Genomic DNA, 15,081 nt, shown 5'->3' on the forward strand with positions numbered 1-15,081 from the left:
ACCTAAAATACTCTTTACTGAGAGCTGTTCCATATGGAAGTTTGGAATGAACTAGTCCACAGTATGGTTGTTTTTTTTTTTTATTTTGTTTTTTTATTTATTTGATCCCTTTATAATAACATTCAGAAGGATGAAATTTTCTTTCCATTTACTTTTTTAACTAGTTCTGTAAATATTTACATTTTTGTAAAAAATTCATATTGCTGGCATGTTTTTTTCTACATTTGTTTTACTCTCAGGAAATTTCTTAACATTGTAATAATTTCACTTTTTTTTTTTCCCTCCTGAAGCAAACTCAAGCCAATTTCAAAGTCATGGGATTCATTCACAAAAATACTCTCTAATAACACCAGTTCCTCGGAGATATGTTCCAGAACCTGTATCAAAAAATGTGAAAATCTCAGGGAAAGAAAACCCTGTAACAGAAAAGGAAAATATTCCCAAATCCATGAATGAAGGTATTGTGAGGAAGACACTCCTGCCCTCCACTGGCATCAAAAGCATGACCTGGGGTTTACTTTGTGTGGTCCTTGCCTAATCTGAGTTTAAACACCAATATTCAGCCTAATTCAGAATATTTGTGTGTACATTTGGGTAGGGTTTTGTGAATAAGTCACTTTAAACTAGCTCAAGACTTAATGACAATACTGATCTGACCTGTAGCACCTTGATGTCTTTGCTCACTGAAACATTTTCTTAGCTTAAACACTGAGTGGCATTTCATTGGCAGCTTTAAGGAAAATTATATGTATTTTATTGAATATATATATATATACACACACATATATGTATATACTATATATTATGTATATACATAGACATACATATACATATTTTAATGAAAAAGCTGGGATCTGCTCAATAATTTAGTCATTATCATTGGCTGAACTGAGGTTTGTGGTTTTTGGTTTTTTTCCCCACAAAAACATACACCCACAGGGTCTCTGGGCTGTTGTAATGAAAGCAACGTGTAAAGCAAAGGAAGTATTTTACTGGTTTTCAACAGTTTACTGGTATGAAATTCAGTTTTGAAGATTTCATCAAAAAAGAAAGCATCTCTTTTATAACTGGTTGTGTTTAGAGTTGCTTGAGGATCTGAGATTGGAGAAAAGTATTCAAAATACTCAAAAGTATTCAAAAAAGTATTCAAAATATCCATCCACTGCACTCTGTCACCAGCAAAATGCCTGTTTGTGTCTTTCTCAGATCCTTTCAGCCTGCTTCTGCTCTCTCTCTCTCTTTTACAAAGCTGTCAAATAAACATTCCTGGTGTTCCCTGGGCCTGTGGATAAATGAAGTGAGGCAAGGGAAGAGCAGATCTGTGGCACTTCAGAGAGGCTGTGACTCTGTTAACTGCTGTCACAGTTCCATTCCTCTGCTCTCTGGCTTGGCCAATGTGAAGCAGTCACAGTCAGATCAGTAGGAGTGGTTTTACACAGCTTCCCTTACCTGAAGTAAATCCTTATTTTAATATCTAAAAATTATCTTCCTCTCCTTGCTGCTATATAGTGGTGAAATATCTGCAAAGGAAATGTGATTATTAAATACTCTGAGCAAACTTAACTTTGTTTTCTGCCTTAGGTGAAGGGAGACTTGCTGAGCATATTCTGAGTTCTCAAGAAATGCCACTGAGGCAAATGGAACCTTCAGAGAAGGCAGCATTAAAGAGTAATAAAATGAACTGGCATCCTGGGACAGACAGGTAAATAAGTGTGGCAGTCCAAAACTGAGGAAGATTTTTGTGTTAGTGAGATTGGAAAAAAGTGTATTAAATACCTGTGGTGTAATAGAGTCACTGGTGACATCTTGGGTTGTGACAAAGCTGTGCTTGAAATAAAACACTGGAGCACTGGTGTTTCTGTGCTCCTGCTGAGTTTGTGTTATGCTGAAGGGAGGTGAAAGCTGGTTGCTAAAAATCCAGAGCACCCTTCTCAAAGGTCAGTGGGTGTCCCCTGGAGTGCTTTTTGGTTTTCTGAGTGTATTTTGTTGCAGCACCTTGTGCAGGAGTGTCAGGAAGCCAGGTGGACAAGTGGAATTGCCCCTGTCAGTGAGACTCCAAGCTACTTGAGGCTGCACTCCAGCAGCATCCTCTTAACTTCTGTGCTTTTAGAGTTTGTGAGGAAATTTTCTTAGCCATGCAGTCTGAAATAGATTTTCCCAGAATCACAGAATGTTTGGGGTTGGAAGGGACCTCATAAGATCATTGAGTTCAACCTCCCTGCTAGAGCAGGATCACCCAGTGTGGGTCACACAGGAGCAAGTCCAGGTGGGGTTTGAATGTTTCCAGAGAAGGAGAAGCTTCCACAAGCTCCTTGGGCAGCCTGGGCCAGGGTTCTGTCACCCTCACAGTGAAAAAGATTTTTCTCATGTTTGCATGGAACATCCTACACTCCAGATTGCACCCAGTGCCCTTTGTCCTGTCCTTGGTCATCACTGAGAGGAGTCTGGCTCCATCCTCCTGACACTGCCCCTTTACATAGTTATAAACATTAATTTGATGTCATAAATTCACTAATATAATGACAAATTATATTAGTCATTATATAATACATAGAGCTACATAGAAACTGTCTGATTTCTGATAGCACAGACAAAAATATGAATTGCTTCAAATAGATAACCTAAAGCTTAAATGTTGCTCTGTTAGGTCTGGATTTTAGATATTGTTTCATAGTTCAAAATGCAAGGATACAGCTTAAGGTGTTAAGTGGCAAACAGAGAAAGCTCAGTAACCCATCTTTAACCTCAGGTAAAAAAGAAAATTCCATTTTTTATAAAGTTTTGATATTCTTGCACTTTAATTTCTTGCTCAGTTTCAAAGTTGGCTACTTTCTTGGGCCACATGAGATGCAATAGAACTTCCTGTCAAGGCTCTTTCTCCCATCAGGAATACTGCTTTGTGTACAGACTCAGTCCCCACTTTGGAAAACTCCTTCCAAAACTGCAAATCAATTGAGAAAACTGTGAAAAAAGCAGATGATTTACTTCAAGATCTTGGGCAGTTGAGAAGAGAAATGCGTGACGTGCTGCAGGTAAAGTCCCTGTTATCAGAATGCCCAAGAGTTTGAATAAAGGCAGCAAAAAATGTGGAGAGAAGCTTCGAGGTCTGGTATCAGTAAAAATGTTGCCCTTGGTTCTTCCTCTGTAAAAAAGATTGATGTTTGTTTATGATTACTTGAAATATTTCAGTCTTTTTGTGTGGGAGGGCTTTGAACCTGAGTAATATTGCAGTGAGTGGACTGAGCTATAGAGGCTCTTCCTGCCATTCTGCCAGACAAAACAGGTGTAAAATAAAGATGATTTCAGGTATTTTCAGTGCCTGTTTTCTGCTGGCTGTCTTCCTGTTATACTAGAGCTGCAGAGCTGGTGTGACATTCCCATTTGTGAAAAAACAATATTCTACTTTTTTGCAGTCAACCTAAGGGATGACTTAAGCTACTTCCTGCATAATTTTGCCATTTCTTTTTTTTAAAGAGTACTATTTCTGAAGAATTACTTGATATATGCCATTCTCTTGTTTCTCATGCTAATGATTTTGTGCCTTTGGTACTAAAATGGTTGATTCTGGCAATGTAAAACTTCTGACAATGGAAGCTTTTATCTGTTTCTTATCCTGGTTCCATGTGGCAGCAAAGTGCAGAGGATCATTTATCCTGTCTGCTGGGATCCTCTCTGTTCTTGTAAATATAAATGGGGGGTAAGGAGATTGAGTAGCCACAGGTTTGTGAATTAGCTTGGAACATAATTCCATTGGTTTGTTTTTGTGGTTGAAGGTTTCAGTTTGCATGTTTCCCTAAAAATATTTATATTATATGCCTGTAATTCTTTATCTTTAGGAAACACAGCTTCATCTGTCCTATCTTAGAGTACAGCTGATGCTTTAATAGATTGTTTAATAGATTTTATAATACATTAATGGATTGTGTGTTTAACTTTTGTACTAATGAAAGAAGAGGTGCCATGTGCCCCATTTATGTTGCAAATATTTGCTAAAACTTAACATGCCTTATATAGGCAGCAGAGCAGGACAAGATGGGAGAAAGAATGGCAGGTGAGAAGGACACAGTTTGACATTAGTTGTTTAAAATATCTTCTTCCTTATGAAAAAGGAGAAGAAATGTAAAGTCCAGTCAATTAGATGCTTAGATATTGACCTCTCATAGTTGAGAGATTTGTAGAATTAGAAGATAAATTCTTGGGATAACTGACCTCTGGTTTTGTCAGCAATCAAATAAAAGCCCTGAATTAACTGAGGTTGGTTGAGATGGAACAGAAGGTGGTGCTCTAATCCACCACAAGAGTACAGTAAGATTTAGTAGCTCACAAGGAATTCATTCTGATCATTTAAGTTGATCTAATATCTAGATTTTACCTCAACACATCTATCTTTAGATCAGTTTTGAAAGCTCTTCTTCTGTCTTTTTAGGAAGCAAATTCATGGAAGACAGACATGAATGATCTTATTAAGGTATACCTTGAATTTTTATGTTTCAGAGATTTTTAAAATACTGTCATACTGAAACACTTTTGAATATGCTTGCTATGAGATAACACTATGGTGACTATTGCATACCTGTATTTTTTTTTTTAAGTTGCTGTTATGTACAGATTCCATTACTCAAGATTTTGTTATTTGCCTTGTCTTACTCAATCTTGGTTCAGCACTTTGAAGGAATAATACAAATGTCAGGCACACAGCTGCCACCTAAAATGGGCATAGAGTGGACTTAATATGATTACCATTTAATGATCTGGGTCTGCTTGCCAAATCTACATCATTTTATACTTGAACATGTGTCTGCATTTCTTACATTTTCTTTTTGAGAGAAAATGTCTTGTTTATGTAGTGTTTCTGAAACTGTTTCACTTCAAAATGAAAAACTCTATAAAATTTGTAAATAGTTTTGATACATTGTCCTTTCTCACCAGGCAAAACCAAAATCATGGGATCAGTGTGTATTGTACTTTGGCAGCATGTCTGTTAGAACATAAACTTTTGTTTCATTCAGATTCAATAAGAGCAGCCAAAACTGATGTTTGATCTCTGAATTTTTTTCTGTTCATTCAGTTGGTGCTTTCAGTGTCTACACAAATTTGGGCATTTTGGTTTTGTTTTCTTTTTCTTTATGTAGATTTATAACTTAAATGATTTAATTTTATTTTGTTTGCTTCCTTTCTGGCAAAATGAAGCACTCTGTTTCAGGACCTCTGGGTTTCATCAGGAGTGTGAGATTGAATGTGAGAACTGTAGCTGTGTGGCTTCTTGTTTCCTGTGCACTTTTGTCCCTTCCTTTGTGTTTAGCAGCTAATATATGCTTGATTTTTATCTCTGTAAGAGGATTCTGCAAAGCAAAAGGCTAATTCTTGCTTCCTTTTTGCTTAGGAAAAGCAAAAATCAGTGGGAGGGAGAGAGGATGGTTGTGCTGTTCATAGAATCATAGGATTGGCTGGGTTGGAAGGGACCTCAGAGCTCATCAAGTCCAACCCTTGATCCACTCCCACTGCAGTTCCCAGCCCATGGCACTGAGTGCCACATCCAGGCTCTTTTGAAATATCTCCAGGGATGGAGAATCCACCCCTTCCCTGGGCAGCCCATTCCAATGTCTGAGCACCCTCTCCAGAAAGAAATTCTTTCTAATGTCCAACCTAAACCTCCCCTGGCACAACTTGAGACCTCTTGTGCCCTCTTGTCTTGCTGAGAGTTGCCTGGGAAAAGAGCCCAACCCCCCCCTGGCTCCAACCTCCTTTCAGGGAGTTGGAGAGAGTGATGAGGTCTCCCCTGAGCCTCCTCTTCTCCAGCCTCAACACCCCCAGCTCCCTCAGCCCTTCCTCACAGGACTTGTGCTGGATCCCTTCACAGCCTCCTTGCTCTTCTCCTTCCTGAGCTGAGGGGCCCAGAACTGGACACAGGACTCAAGCTGTGGCCTCCCCAGGGCTGAGCACAGGGGCAGAATCCCTTCCCTGGACCTGCTGGTGATGCTGTTCCTGAGCCAGCCCAGGATGCCATTGGCCTTCTTGGCTACCTGGGCACACTGCTGGCTCCTGTTCAGCTTCCTGGCAATCCAGACTCCCAGGTCCCTTTCTGCCTGGCTGCTCTCCAACCACTCTGTGCCCAGCCTGGAGCTCCCCATGGGGTTGTTGTGGCCAAAGTGCAGGACCCAGCACCCCTGTTGAGGGGTTTATTTTCTTGTTTTTAAAACTTAAGTATTGCTTTCCTCGGGAAAGGTTGATGTCAAATGAGTATGTATATCTAGAGGACTTTGTTTTTTAATATGCATTTAATTATACTGAAATACAGTTGGGTGGAGAGATTCAGATGCCCTAACTACTTCATGTATCTAATTGCCATCTTTTCACACTCTTCTTTGCTTCATTAGCTTTGCTTTTCATAGCTTACATCATTTAGCATTTGATTTATTGAACATCTCTCCATTTGCCTGACCTCTGAATGTATTTGCAACACCCTCAATGTTCTTGGGTCATTGAAGTTGATGGTAGAATGTGTGGATGGGATTTCATGTGCTAGGCCTTGATTTGATCTTACATTAGTAGGAATTCTTATCAGTGTGTGAAGAACTGAAATTACAATATCAGGATAAAAACCTTGCAGTTCTGTTGCAATTGTAGTCAAAAAACCCAACTGTTGCTGCTGAGCCTCAAGGACATCATCAGCTCAAGAAACCATCCATCCTTGAAAATGTTAAAGTGCCAAAATCCATACTGTGGGATGCTGAAAGGATTTTGAGAGGAGTTCAGAACAATAAGAAAGTTCTTGAAGATAATTTGGAGGCTGTTGTCCGTGCAAAAGATGGAGATGCCATGGATGCTTTTATTAATGCCTTGGCTACAAACAGGTCAGTCCTGATCATTCAACTCATTGTGTGCTCACCTTTTAACCCTTCTTTCACTTTTTTAAGTTCTCTGCATTAAAGAACTAGTGCAGTCCCCTATAAAAGTATTTATTGACTCTCCTTAGCAATAATTAGGTTGAATTTCCTTGAAACCCTTTTGAATTTCCTTGAAACCCTTTTGAATTTCCTTGAAACCCTTTTGAATTTCCTTGAAACCCTTTTGAATTTCAAATATTTTTTGATCATCCTGGTGTGAATTGGATTTTTTTTAACAAGTACCTATTATTTCTTGGTAAATCTGAATTCTGAGGCTGTATCATCTGGCCAAACTGCTCTGCTGTCATGACAAAGGGACATTTATCTTTTTGTAGGCAAAGTAGTAAGAAATTTAGAGAGTAATTTCATTATTCATCTGAGTAATTTCATCACTCAGAACAAAGGAGGCTTCCTAAGCCTGCAGATGTTACAGAATCAGTTATCCTACAGCAGATCTTTTGGCTTTTGAACTTTTGCCTTGTGTTAACTACTCCTCTTTGCATCACAGTGAAAGTTTTCCTATTAAATTACAACTTCATCTTTGAAGGCAACTATTCTTGTTAGTCTTTTTTTGTTGTTGTTGCAGGCATAATATTTGTCATCACAATCTTTTAGAAGAAATGGTCATTTTTGTCATCTACATTTTGTCTTTTGAGTTGGAATACTTTTGTTGCCTTGGTTTTTTTTTAGTTTTTGATTAAAATAGGGAAGGATAGGTCTGCTTAGTGCCTTCTGAAGCCTGTAGAGGTACATAATCTTACTTTCTCTGTGTTCTGGGTTTCTCTTTTTATAGTGTTTATGGGTCACTACTTTCCCAGGAACAAGTGAGTGCTACTGGAGAAGCACTGACCTAAAATAATTCTTTTTTCTGTTTCAGGGATGCATTTGAAGAGATTCGTATCAGGAAGACTGTGGATGAGTGGATTAAGGCAATCAGTGCAGAAATCCAGGTATGGCTGGGAAAAATGAGGACAGGTTTTTGCCTTATTTTCCACCTTACATTGTTCTTTCTTGTTGATAGTTAAACATGATCCATTCACAACCTGAAAACAGGACAAAACTGCTTATTGTTATTATTAGCACCTAATACACTATAATAAAATATTTACCTCTGCTTTAAAACTTCCAGTGCCTAATGAAAATCACAGGTCACAGGTAAGGGCTAGCATGAAAACCTGGCCATTTTTCAGAACTTGAGTTAGCCACAGACTCTTCTGATAGCCTTGATGATAAAATCTCATTTTATTATGTTCACATTTTAGGCTGAAATGGCAAGCAATGATTCAGAACAAGTGAAATATGATAAAAAGCTCCCGTGGATCAAGAGAGCCCAAAACATCAAGATTATGAAGACCAATAAAGAAATTAAAGCAAAACCTGAAAAAACTCAAGGATGCTCAACAAAGAAGCCTTTATCTGCAGCTAAGCCACTGCAGAAGCAAGCAGAAGATAACACAAGCAAGCAGAGGTTTAGACCTTACTTTTCATCTGAAAATTTTCAGAGGGAAGAAAAAAGGGCACATGTGAGTTCCTAAGTGGGTGGTTTCTTTTTCTGGTAATGACTTCTGTGCTTTAAGTTGTTACATTCATGTGAAAAATGGTTTGTTTGTGTAACCATCATATTTTAAATGAAAATGATAGCCCTGTCCTGTGGATTTCTGTTGTCAGAATTGTCTTTGGTTTCATTTACTTTAGGCTTCTCAGCAGAGTGTGTAAAATATGTAGAATTTATTGTTATGTGATTAATTTGTGTTAATTTGTGTTAATTGGTGCCTGCTATTTTATTCAGCTGTTAGGAAGCTGCTTTTTGTGTACTCTGCATGCCTAAGTTTTTATGGGCACTTAGAGTATCAACTGGTTTGTTGAGGAAATTCTTACTTCTTTTCCTCTAGACTTTTTTGCAACACTACTGTTGTGTTCAGATTTTCATACCTGAGGAATTATAAACTTTTTTTTTGTGTGTATGTGTGTCAGGGACCTGTGAACAGCAGAGCAGTGATACAAAATGAAGACCACCTGTGGCAAATTTATGGGAAACCCATTTACCAGGGCCATCGCAGCACTCTTAAAAAAGCACCATATCTGAGATTCAACTCTCCCTCTCCCAAATCTAAAGTTCAAAGACCCAGGGTCATAGAGTGTGTTAGAGGTAAGGAATTGTTTGATGTGAACAATGTGATCCTTCCCAGTTTTCTCTTTTAGAAATTCCTTGTATGAATGAAACTATTTTTTTGATTCACTAAGATTAAACTTAAATTGAAATGCCAAAAAACCTAGTGTGTAGGATTCTGAGGAGATTTAGATGTCATTACTGCTGTTACTTTTCATACCTAGAAATGCTTGCTAACAAAGGATGAAGTTTAGGCAAAGAAATTGCCAGAGCTGTTGCACTTTGCTGTTTTCATTATGATTGAAGCTATGGGGGAACTTCTCATCCTTCCTCCTATGTGCAGAGAAGAGTTTAGTCAAGATACCAGTTGCTCTTGTTGGAAGCTGTTTTACACATGTTATAAGGAGGTGAAGAACATTGCCAGGAAGCAACAAAACAAAATGAGTATTTGGAAATCCAAGAGGAGAAATAGTGTGGTAATATAGTGTAAAAATAGTGGTAAAATAGTGTAAGAGGCAGCTGAAGTTATAGTGGGCACAGCTGAGTTAATAGGATGAGCATGAGTAGAAAAATATTGGTTGGCTTATCCCTGTGCTTCTTGCATTTGTGCTGTTGTTGCCCAGGTAGGGAAAATATACTTGATGCAAACTTAACTGTCATCTTTTTAAATGGTGTCTTTTGAAGTTAGAATAATAAAAAAAAAGTTCAAGAAAGCTTCAAACTCAAAATACTGTAATCTGTATGAGATCCAAGAGAGGAACACGGGAAGGTGGTCACTGGGTCAGACTATGTTTAGGGATGGTATAAAACCTGTGTATGTCTCTGAAGATAAGCCCTGCAGTTCTGTTTGATTTTGGGTTTTTTTGGCATTATGATGTACATCCACAGTGGCAAATCTTCAAAATAGTACAAGAATCCATTCTTCAGTTCACCACAGTCTTTATGACTTTTCTTGGCACTTTCTTACCAGTGCTCTGGAGTCCATTTGTGAACCAGGAAGAAAAAGTGGTATTGGTAGAAAGTGTCTGGGATTCTAATAGCCCTCCTGGAAAATGTATGTTATAGTTCTGGCAAAAATCTACAAGACTTTTCAGAACTTACTTTATTTTTAAAAGGTAAGAACTTGGCATATGAGAACTGCTTGTTACTGATAGTTTTTATTTGACCTCTTGTGAACCACTTTTTTTTTTTTTTTTTTTTTTTTTTTTTTTTTTTTTTTTTTTTGTGAAAAATGCCAGTATACTCATTTGAAGGGCCAGAAAGATATATCACTCTTTTAGACTTCTGGTTGTGCTGCACACCTGTAATTTAGTTTATTCTGGACACAATTTTTTTGAATAAAATGTGTGCTAGTAAGCACTTAGTGTTGCAATAACAACGATGCAGTGACCTCCAAGATTTGGATTGAGAACAGACACTTCTTTAAAAATACTTAATCAGCAGTTCTGCTTTTGCTGAGTCCTAAATGACATTTTTCTTCTATATTTATTGGGCTCTTGTCCTTTGTAGAAGGTCACAACCTTTTCAGGGAGGCCAATTTCATCATTCCAGAAGCAATGCCTGGTAAAGAGGCAGAAAAAGTGCAGTCTAATTACAATAAGTAGGTCATTTGATACTAATTGTTTGCTACCATTAAAGTGTTTTACTTCAGTAGTGTCAGTGAAATGTAAAGTTGTACAGGTTAAGTACAGGTTGGATAGAGCTGTAACAAGCTGCTCCTCTGCTTCAGGTTGTTTTCTCTTGGAAATAGAAATGAAAGAGAAAACTGAGCACTGGATCCAGCCTGCATTTAATGTTCCTGAACTCCTACGTGGGACAAATACAGCTTAAAAGCTATTTGCTGGAAAAGAGAGTGAACTCTGGATAGCCTTTACCCAGTGTGATTCTCTTCCAAGTCATTAAGTCATGCTACAGCAGTTCAGCACCATGTGTGTTTGCAATAATAAAGCCTCCATAAAATGTTTCTCTATTTCAGACTGCAGTCAGAGAAAGTTATGTTTTTGTCTCCTATCTTGGCAGTAAGTAAAATGAGACATTCTCTTGTGTCCTTATCTAGGGGAAGAAAGGAGGAGTAAGGAATTTTTTGCTTACAAGAAAAAAAAATCTTGCTTACAAGAGTAGCACTTGAATTAATATGTGTCCTGTTTCCAAGTTTTGTCCTTTTCATGGCTCTAGGCTGAAGTCAGCCTCTCTTTGATACTGACATTACTTGTCTTTGGCACTTCTTACAAGACACTTGGTCAAGCTGCTTAATTTCTGTGCTTTCCTACATCTTGCCAATAAAACAGAAAAGTAATACTTGTGTGTTTCACATAGGTCTCATGAAGACAAAGTAGTGAAATGGTTTTGAGGGCTGCTGTTCTGCAAGATGCTGTTGTGGCAGGAAAGTATAAAAAAATCAGAAATGGATCTGTACTGCTCTATAGTAGGAGTGTACATAACATGAAACACAGTTGAATGAGCACTTTAAAGCACAACGTTGTTTAAAAAATTAGAGAGAAAAATCTTACTCTCATCAGGCATGGTTAGTACTTTCCTTCATGGATCTGTACCCACAGATTCCCTTCCTGGCCTTGATGTACCAGATGATAAAGGCTTAAAAATTATTGGAAGTCGTTGACCTTGGGTTTGATTGGCGGGAAAATCCAGACTTATTAAATGACTTTATTTCATTAGAACAGTCCACTGAGCTTGGTTTAAATCAGTGCTAGAATAAGGATGTTTATTTAAGTCTGAAATGGCCATCTGGAGAGTCTCTTTTCAGTCATTTTATAACTTTCTCAACCGTTTTCTTTGCAAATAAATTGCAGTGACTAATGCTTGGTTTCTTCTGGGAAGTTTGAAAAAAAAATCCTACTAACACTTTTATGAGTAAGAGCATTTCTAAAAAAAAGTTGGGAGTTCTTTTCTTGCATAATTTGAACTGATAAATATATGTAAAACACTATTTTTTTTTTTAAAGCTAAGTTTAATTAAGTGCCTAGTGAAAATAAACTTTTCAGGGCACATGAAAAGTTGAAAGCAATTAAAATGAGGTGCTGTGTGTATACAGTACTTCATCATTCTTGCTGGGAGAACCTTGTTTTTACAAGTTGGTGGTATTAGATATGTTGCCAATTTCTGTTTTTACTCAAAAGTTCAAGGCCAGGGGGGGCTGTTGGATCCTGTGGTCTGACCTCTGCTAAATCACAAGCCACTGAACTGTATCTGTTTATGTTACTGAGTCCAGTAATTTGTCTTTTCACTAAACAAGTTTTTCTGCATAGTGAATGCTTTTCAGAAACTCCTGTGCTCATCATTTAAAGACATCAGAAATTCTGCCCTTAATTACTTCTCATGGCTTAGATACCTTGTGGTTCAAAAGCAAATGGGATGCTTCAAGTGTAGTATCTGATTTCTAGCAAGTTTTTTGCTTCAGTTTACTGCTTGTTCAGTTTCCAGGTGATTTTCCTCTAAACAATTACAAAGGCCATTTGATGTCCATTCTATTTTAATATTTCAGAGATAAAGAGTTGGAACTGAGTGCAGTATTCTCATATTTGGACCTCATCTTCTGCTCCACCTCACTGACATCCTGTTGAGACATCTGAGGATTACATTTATCCCTCTGACCACAGCATTGTGCTGTGATTTCTCATTGTCTTGTTTATCCAGCATGACCTTAAAGCCCTTTTCCAAAGATACTTTTTTCTGACCTGCTCTTTCTCACTGAAGAGTTATGACTTGCTGTTCTTGTTTCTAGGCATATAACCCATAATTTGTGTGCACAAAAACACCACTGCTTGAATGGATTGCCTTGCTTGCTTGTCTGTGCAGTTAAAACTCATATTATCAGTCTTTATTACCTCTAAGTTTTGTAATGGCTGATGGTTTTCCTTCAGTTAATTAGGACAAAATCAAATGTGAACAGAGCTAAAAAGTGCTTGTTGCCATGTGGCCATTAACACAGGAAACATGATGACCAGAAACAACAGGAGTGAGATATTTTTAGGCTGTAGTGAAGATACAGTTGGTTACCAATGTGATTCTTTCCAGGTTCATTTTCCTGATGCCTGCAAAGTAGCAGTATAAGCACTTCTGTTTGATTCATGATTGTTTACTCCTTTTTTGTGGATCCTTCAGGCAGTTGTTACCCATTTAGATTAAAGCTAATAATTTTCCTAATAATATCCATTGTTTGTGAAGAATATGGTTTGAATAAGGCCTTGCATGACTTTGTAGTGAGAAGTGCAACATTACCATAAATGTTTTTCCTCTTCTATATTCTTAGGCATTGTTATGTACAAATGACTTCTGGGTGGCAATTTAACAATGCCTTTTCAAAATAATCAAAATTTCAGTACTTTATCCATGTTACAAGACTTACAGGTATTGGTTAGGGCTTTATTTTCAAGTAGAAATGAGCTTGAACTAGGAATTTGTTCATTTTACCTGTTTGTTTGGGTACCTGTCAATATTGTGGCTGGAGACAAACTGCATGTTTATAACATTGAGGCAGTTAATCAGATGAACAGTAGATCAGTGTGGTTATATTCTGTATCCTCTCTGTTTTGTATGTCAGGCTTTCTTGCTTCTATTTTCATGTTTTCACTTTTCTACTGCTGTATTTCAAACCTCAATCAGGGGTTTCTTTTTTCCTGCTAAATTGTGTGTTTCATTCCAACCTATCACCATCCTTGTGTTCTTTTCTTCACTTTGAAGTGATAGACCAAGGGGTAATGGCCTCAAGTTGTGCTAAGGGTGGTTCAAATTGGATGTTAGAAATAATTTCCTCACTGATAGGGTTATCAGACATAGGAACAGGCTGCCCAGGGCAGTGGTGGACTCACTGTCTGTGGAGGGATCTAAGAGTCATATGGGGATATGACTTAGTTAAGGACTTGTCAGGGGTAGGTTAACAGCAGGACTTGATGATCTTGAAGGTCTTTTCCAACCCAGATGGTTCTGTGCCATTATTTGCTAGAGTCACCTCTTCAACAATTATGACTTTTAATTCTTTCATTTCTGTGACTGCTGCAACACCTGACTTAACCCTTATAAATTCCACCTTCCTGTCTCACTCCCTTGCTTCCTCCATCCCAAAGCAAAACTGTGCAGCTGGTTCAGCTGAAGGGCTGAAATGAGCAGTGTGTTACATGAGTCTGTTTGTGCATGTGTTGGTGACACGTGGGTTTTTCTGCTCTGGTTCCAGGTACAAAGATGAAGTCAGCAAGGACCCAGACTTCTCGCCCACAGAAGGTGGCAACCAGCCCTAAGAGTCAGCATCATTTTTATGCACTCAGCCAAGAAAATCAATATCTCTTCAGTCCAAGTCGAGATGTTCCTGAGGTCTCTGGTCCACTTGAAGGTCACCTAATTCCTATGGCTATCCCACTAGGTAGGAGCAAATGAATAACCTGTAGAAGGGCAGTTTGAAGGTTAATTACTGCTGCTTCATAGAAACGTAACTTACAACTTGTTAAGCCAGTGATTTGCTCTGGCCCAGGAGAGGTCTGTGGGAAACCCACATGGGGGAACAGCTTAAAATGTTCTGGTTCTGCCTCTCTTCATTCTTCATGCTGGAAATCTGGTGACACCTGAACAGAAAAAATTATTTGCTTCTCTGTACAGAGCTTCTTTGGTCCACTTGAACATTTCTAGGGTTCTTGTTCTGGCTTTAAGTTTGGTATCCATAGAAGCAAAACCTGAATCATTGGCTCTTAGATTCAATGTTTAGGATGCCTTCAGCCCAACAATTTCTGTAGGATTATGCCAAACACACTAAATTCATAGCCATGGCTTCTGTATTTTTGTACCTTCAGTACAATTATCCCTGCCTTGTTTCAGGTGGGGTTAGTATTATATTGGTATTTCACGATGATAATTATTCAAAAAAAAGGGTGCCTCAAACAAAAATTTGTGGGATGCTAAACCAAGTATAGTAACATTTTAGATATGGTCAAGAAAATGTGAGGTGGGGGAAGCATGGTATGTAATTTTTGAATGGCAAATACAATGTAGTTCTTCTCGTTTTCAGCAGTAGGTGTCACTGTAGTCAAGAAAAGGGAATAATTTCAAAAAGTGGCAGTGTTGAATTTCCAGTTT

The 15,081-nt window shown here is 38.1% G+C and overlaps 2 protein-coding genes across 5 annotated transcripts in view; one reads left to right on the plus strand and one right to left on the minus strand.

Moving 5' to 3' along the window:
• TIMM9 (translocase of inner mitochondrial membrane 9) overlaps positions 1-15,081 on the minus strand; it is a 169,348-nt gene that overhangs the window by 18,981 nt on the left and 135,286 nt on the right. The gene's annotated exons all lie outside the window — the stretch shown is intronic.
• KIAA0586 (KIAA0586 ortholog) overlaps positions 1-15,081 on the plus strand; it is a 76,122-nt gene that overhangs the window by 9,673 nt on the left and 51,368 nt on the right. For 3 of the 4 annotated variants that reach the window (XM_071745264.1, XM_071745267.1, XM_071745265.1), the window contains exons 8-16: positions 291-458; positions 1,582-1,702; positions 2,888-3,032; positions 4,427-4,468; positions 6,628-6,854; positions 7,765-7,837; positions 8,150-8,410; positions 8,862-9,036; positions 14,189-14,374. In XM_071745264.1, coding sequence (XP_071601365.1) covers positions 291-458; positions 1,582-1,702; positions 2,888-3,032; positions 4,427-4,468; positions 6,628-6,854; positions 7,765-7,837; positions 8,150-8,410; positions 8,862-9,036; positions 14,189-14,374 — 1,398 coding nt within the window. The remainder of the gene's footprint in view (positions 1-290; positions 459-1,581; positions 1,703-2,887; positions 3,033-4,426; positions 4,469-6,627; positions 6,855-7,764; positions 7,838-8,149; positions 8,411-8,861; positions 9,037-14,188; positions 14,375-15,081) is intronic. The other variant, XM_071745266.1, reaches the window with a different exon arrangement.

The sequence above is a fragment of the Heliangelus exortis genome, chromosome 5, assembly GCF_036169615.1.
Source record: "Heliangelus exortis chromosome 5, bHelExo1.hap1, whole genome shotgun sequence".
NCBI lineage: Eukaryota > Metazoa > Chordata > Aves > Apodiformes > Trochilidae > Heliangelus > Heliangelus exortis.